The sequence below is a fragment of the Triticum aestivum genome, chromosome 2A, assembly GCF_018294505.1.
Source record: "Triticum aestivum cultivar Chinese Spring chromosome 2A, IWGSC CS RefSeq v2.1, whole genome shotgun sequence".
Lineage (NCBI taxonomy): Eukaryota > Viridiplantae > Streptophyta > Magnoliopsida > Poales > Poaceae > Triticum > Triticum aestivum.
In genome coordinates this window covers 747,407,720-747,414,330 of record NC_057797.1, presented here as the reverse complement: position 1 = coordinate 747,414,330, position 6,611 = coordinate 747,407,720, and the positions used below count along the sequence as shown (strand labels likewise).

The window sequence follows — 6,611 nt, the reverse complement described above, 5'->3', positions numbered from 1 at the left end:
TTTCTGTAATAATAAGGATGTGTTTGTAATACTTACTCGTACTTAAAAAAATATATGGACCTGGGTCCTTTTCTTGTTGAAAAGGAAAACAATGTGGCGTGTGGATGTGTTGTGAAGTTATTTTTATTTTTTTTAAATATAAAACGTGAACAATCGGAATACGAACGTGAAACGTGGAAAGGAGCCCGAGACGGCGAGGCCCGAAGCGCCAAATATAGGGGGCGGCCCGGATGTGGGATATCCACCGAGGCGAAACCCCCAAAAGAATCCGGAAAATATAAGCGCACACGCACGCACGCGAGCGAAACAACAAAATACCTATACGGCCGAGCCGAGGCCCATCGTCTCGTCCCCATCCCCTCCCCTCCTCGCCGGAACCCTAAGCAGCAGGGAGGGCGGATCGCCGCGGCGCGGGCGCACGGGCGGCGGCGATGAATCCCCAGCGGAAGCGCATCCCCAAGATCGAGCCCTTCAAGCACCGGGTCGAGGTCGACCCCAAGTTCTTCGACAAGTCGTGGAAGAAGCTCGATGACGCCATCCGCGAGATTTACAACCACAACGCCAGCGGCCTCTCCTTCGAGGAGCTCTACAGGTTGACAGCCCCGATCTGCCCCCCCCCCCCCCCCCCTTTTTTTTTCCGCTGTTGATTTTGGTGGTGCACGTGTCCTCGGGGAGGCGCGGCGACCGACGGTAGATGTGTTGGATGCCGCCAATTGGGATTCGTCGCTAGATAGATTCGTGGCTTGATAGATTCGGGTCGGGATTCGTCGCTGGATAGTGTGCGGATCGTGTCTTCTGTTTTTCTTAGGCTTTGCTGTATGACCGTAGATTGGATTGTGGGGATACTCAGTAAATTCCGAAGATTTTGTTTGGTCCGTGGTGTCTATTAGGTTATCCTATATGTATGCGAGTTTGTGGTTTGTTGTCAAGAAATCGTGATGCGCCGAGGCTTGAAAGGGCATGGACGTAGCGCTTAATCCTGGTAGCCGAGCTGGCGTGGCTGTGACTTGTGCAGGTTTATATTTGTTGTTTGGATATTGGGATGTGTTGCTCTGATTCTAGTTTTGGAGTCTGGACGTAGTTTGCTTACTTTTGGTAGAAATTAGTTGCATGGGTTTTAGCACGCCGTCATTGGAAATTGGTAAGTCTTGCCCTGTTGTAGTTTTGGAACGCTGGATATAGCACATAGTTTTGGTGAAAATTAGTTTGTGCGTGTTTTGACCTGCAAGTGTGTCCGCAAGGCTGTGTGAAGCATAATATTTTTGCTGTTATGCTATAATTAATTTTTGTGTCCACAAAGTAAAGATGACATATTATAAACAATGTATTCTAGACAATGTTACCAAAAAAGTTTTGTGCTTAAATCGTTATGATAGTGTGTCTGTGTCATAATTATCCAAATGTTATGTATGATGAAAGTAATTGGAATTTACTTGTTTATAATAGGTTATCTTAGTCCTGAGTTTTTTTAGATAATTACTTGGAAACTGGGGTGAGGGGGTGGGCATGAAAGCTGTTAGGATACATTGTCTAGAATGTGCATATGGGTTTTATATCTTAAAAAAGGCCATATCTTTACTTTGCCCTGTGTTACCGTGGCAGTATTTTGTTTCTAGGTTCTGGTGTCGCTTCATCTTCGGGAAGCCCCTTATTAATTTTTGTTCCAGATTTCTTTGAAAAAAAGTATTTTGAAGGTTGACATGACTTAATTTGATTGTTAATGTATGATTTCCATGAGCAAAGTCCTTGTGTTGTTATAACGGATTTAATACCGGTGCTACTTGCCACTGTAACCTTTCGACTCAATAGCTGTAAACTCATCCACGACTAGCATGGAAACATTGGTGTTACAAAAGGGTACTCGTAGACACCTGTACCAATGCTGTTCACATTGTTTTAGTACTTAGTTCTCATCTTGAAACCAAGACCTTGTCTGGCGTTAACAAACACTATTGCCATAATGACATATGGTGTAATTTTTGCAAGTAGTAATGGCTATATCTACTGGGAAAAGGTATGTTGGATGCACTTGAACCACTGTATTCGACAATAGAATTAATTAAGGTAGGTGCTGAAGTGACCACGCTAGCCCGCGTAATAATGTTGTAGTTAGCTAATTTATTGTTTAATGGATTAGCGAACTTTCTCAGCAAACCATTCATGCTTGCACAATAGCCCAATTCATTTACTCATCCTGGGACTTAGGCTATTGGGTAGAAATGAATTCAACTTTGTAGAATGAGAATGACATCCATGCTGGTTCTTTGGGGTATGGTAAGTCCAACCCACTAAATTAGGTAGGTGTATAATGGAAATTCCATGATATTTTTTCCTAAAAACTTATCTGTTCTTGAACAAGAAAAGAGGTCTGACACATCATCTCTTTACAAATGAAGTAGTAATTTAACCTGCATCCTGATGAAAAAATGTCGCTATATAATTTGGAAGTTCCTTTTGGGGAATTAATGTAAGGCCGCATATAAAATTTTACACTCCCTTTTATTTGAAGTCTTTTTGGAGTAGTGTAACTGGTAAAGTTGCCTTTTACCAGATAATACAATCTAGGCTTCTCTTTGTGCCAAATAGATAAAGTTATCATGATACAAACACTGAAACACATTCCCCTTCTGGGACCTACTGTTTTTCTGAATCATGAAATACAATAAAGAATTTAGCCCATAATAGCAGTCATGCGTATGTGGTCCTTCTGAATTTAGGAAATCCTGGTTGTTTAGTTAGTCTCAGTAAAGCCCAGCTTTTTTGGATAGTGGTAGTAGACCCCAAGTTTTTTTTACATTAGCTTTGTCATCCTTGTACATATGGCTTTGCTTATGTTATGAAAGAATCATTATTTTTCCTTTGTACATTTGCAAGGTCTTCTTTAACTAAGATGGAATAGATAGAGATATGACATATGAGATTGCAGAGTATAAATGACCTGTTTGATGCATTTTTTTTTTGAAGACTGGATAGCTCGGAATTTAAATCATATATAGGACTTGTCTGCTTTTATTTAGTTCACTGAAGATTATTTCAAAGAAATACTTTTCACACTTTTCTGCATAACAAACTGTATGAATTTTTTTCCTGTAAAATTGTCTTTATATAATGTTTTAGAAATTGTGGCTGGCATGTGTGTTTTCCTGCCTTTATTTTGGGAGTTGGTTTTGGGATTTCTTAGTGTGCTTATTGACTAAAGGTGCCATAAGTATAGTGCAGACTAGTCTGTGTTTGTGTTTTAGAGCTTATGTGTGGTGGCTGTGCTGTTTTGAGGTATGCTGAGGAATGACTTGCTTTATTATCTGAATATTATTTTTAGGCCATATATTACTGTTCTGTCATGTTGCTATTGGTTTGTGCAGATATTGTTATTTAAATTTCATGATGTAATACTCCCTTTTGTGTTGGCCAGGACCGCATATAACATGGTTCTTCACAAGCATGGTGGGAGGCTATACGATAAATTGGCAGAGAACTTGAAAGGACACCTTAGAGAAATGGGCAAATTAGTAGAGGCTGCCCAAGGTGGTTTGTTCTTGGAGGAGCTACAGAGAAGGTGGGCTGATCATATCAAGGCTTTACAGATGATCAGAGATATACTGATGTATATGGATAGAACATTTATTCCATCTAGCAAAAAGACACCTGTCTTTGAGCATGGTCTAGAACTGTGGAGAGATATTGTTGTCCGCTCCCCCAAAATTCATGGGAGATTGGTCGACACACTTCTGGAACTCATTCATAGAGAGAGGATGGGTGAGATGATAAACAGAGGTTTGATGAGGAACACGACCAAGATGCTGATGGAACTGGGGTCGTCTGTCTACCAGGATGACTTTGAGAGGCCATTCCTTGAGGTGTCTGCAAGTTTCTATAGTGGTGAGTCGCAGCAGTGCATCGAGCGTTGCGACTGTGGTGAGTACCTGAAGAATGCTGAGAAGCGGCTTGCTGAGGAATCGGAACGTGTTTCGCTGTATATGGACGCCAAAACTGCAGACAAAATAGCTAATGTTGTGGACAAAGAGATGCTCTCGAATCACATGCAGAGGTTGTTTCTTATGGAGAATTCTGGTCTTGTGAATATGCTCATTAATGACAAGCATGAAGACCTGACCAGGATGTATGACTTGTTTAAACGTGTCCCTGATGGGCATTCAACCATTAGATCTCTCATGGCTTCTCATGTTAAGGAGACTGGAAAGATTTTAGTGACTGACCCAGAGAGATTAAGGGATCCTGTTGATTTCGTCCAGCGTCTTCTAAATGAGAAGGACAAGTATGATGAGATTGTCAGTGTTTCATTCAGCAATGACAAGACTTTCCAGAATGCTTTAAATGCCTCATTTGAGCATTTCATCAACTTAAACAATCGCTCCCCTGAGTTCATATCATTGTATGTTGATGACAAGCTTCGGAAAGGTGTGAAAGGTGCTGCCAATGAAGAGGATATTGAGACAGTTCTGGACAAGGTTATGATGCTGTTCAGGTACTTGCAGGAGAAAGATGTTTTTGAGAAGTATTACAAGCAGCACTTGGCAAAACGCCTTCTATCTGGGAAAACTAGTTCTGATGAAGCTGAGAGGAACATGCTTGTGAAGCTGAAGACAGAATGTGGCTACCAGTTTACGTCAAAGCTGGAGAGCATGTTCACTGATTTGAAGACGTCTCAGGATACAATGCAAAGTTTCTATGCCAATCTCGCTGGTGACAGTGACGGCCCAACAATATCTGTCCAGATACTCACCACTGGATCTTGGCCAACACAGCCATGCGCTACCTGCAATCTTCCACCTGAGATCCTTGGTGTTTCTGAGCAGTTCCGGGCACACTACCTGGGCACGCACAATGGCAGGAGACTGACATGGCAGACAAATATGGGGAATGCAGACATCAAGGCAACATTTGGAGACCGCAAGCATGAGCTGAATGTCTCGACTTACCAGATGTGTGTCCTGATGCTATTCAACTCAACAGATACTTTGACCTACAAGGAAATTGAGCAGAACACAGCCATACCACCTGTTGATCTGAAGCGCTGCCTCCAGTCTCTTGCCTGTGTGAAGGGCAAGAACGTGCTGCGGAAGGAGCCCATGAGCAAGGACATATCCGACAGCGACGCTTTCCACTTCAACGACAAGTTCAGCAGCAAGTTGGTGAAGGTGAAGATTGGCACGGTCGTTGCGCAGAAGGAGTCAGAGCCAGAGAAGCAGGAGACCCGCCACAGGGTCGAGGAGGACCGGAAGCCCCAGATCGAGGCGGCCATCGTGAGGATCATGAAGTCCAGGAGGGTCCTGGACCACAACAGTATAGTGACGGAGGTGACGAAGCAGCTCCAGGCGCGCTTCCTGCCGAACCCGGTGGTGATCAAGAAGAGGATCGAGTCCCTGATCGAGCGCGAGTTCCTGGAGAGGGACAAGGTAGATAGGAAGCTCTACCGCTATCTTGCGTAATTAGGTTTTCTTTTGCTGTCGAAACATTAGACGTCCAGTGTCCATGAATGAAGAAAAAACATGTCGCGTCGGTACCGTTGACTTGGATCTTGGCTGTAGTTCTGCTGCAGAGTCGTGGTGGCTTGGAAACTTCCGGTCTGCCATCTTTGGTACATAATATAGAACCATCTTATATCTCAGTGTTTATGCTTGGGTTGTTGCCGCTGGTTGCTCTGTGGTTTGATGCTTGGTTTGGTGGTAGCCGCAGTTGTTGCCTGATGCTTCCTGCTGCCTTTTCTGTGTAGTGTTTGAGATATATTGCAGGAGCTTAGACGAGTGTTCCTGTATTAGCATCTTTCGGTTGTTAGCATCTTGCTTGTTAGCATATTGAAGGTGATAACTTGTAGGTAAATGATTCCTTTTGGACATCTAATTGAGAGATTTTCCCATTGCAACTCGATTTCATCTGGTCTAACATAAACAATTTCATGCCCAATCGAGCTAATAAACCAAAACAAAGCTGCTAAACCTGACGAGTAATTCACTCATGGTCTAATCATTTGGTCTAACATCACCTACAAAGTATTTACATGAACAAGGTGACCCATCCTCTTGGACCTACTGATTTTAACAAATTGAATTAAACATGCTAAAAAATCCGCAAAGAGACCTGACGGGCATCCTAAAGAACTGAACTAATATCTACATTGCCGGCGACCTTCGCCGTCGTCATGGCGCCACCAGGTGCACCGGAGCCGCCGCCATCGCCGTAGAGCTTGAGGGCCTTGACCTTCTTCTCCCTGAGCTTCTGCACCTTGCTGTTGCGGTTGGAGTGCTCGCCGCTGCGGAAGAAGGGGCTCGTCGACGGCCGGTACTCCGGCACCAGCTTGTCCCTGCCCATCCTGTACCGGATGCCGCACGCGTTGCACAGCGTGGCCGGCCCGTCCGGCCCGTTCCGCCACTGCGGCGTCTCCGTCGTGTGGCAGTGCCCGCATTCCTGGCCCTCCGGCGCCTGCTCCCGCTTCCGCCCCGCCGACCGCCGGCGGCCGCCACCCATGTCGTCGACCTTGCTGCCGCCGTCGCTGCTGTAACTCAAACTCAACTTGCCGGGTTTGATGTCGCCGCCGTAAGACAACTTGCTGGGTTTGATGTCGCTGCCGTAACTGAACACCCCGGCGTTGT

The 6,611-nt window shown here is 44.7% G+C and overlaps 1 protein-coding gene across 1 annotated transcript; it reads left to right on the top strand.

The window, feature by feature from the left end:
* Positions 1-245: 245 nt before the first annotated feature.
* LOC123190820 (cullin-3A) lies at positions 246-5,629 on the top strand. Its single transcript, XM_044603549.1, has 2 exons — positions 246-592; positions 3,413-5,629. Exons 1-2 carry the CDS (start codon positions 432-434, stop codon positions 5,448-5,450), a joined length of 2,199 nt encoding a protein of 732 aa, XP_044459484.1. The 5' UTR covers positions 246-431; the 3' UTR covers positions 5,451-5,629.
* The last annotated feature ends 982 nt before the right edge of the window (positions 5,630-6,611 follow it).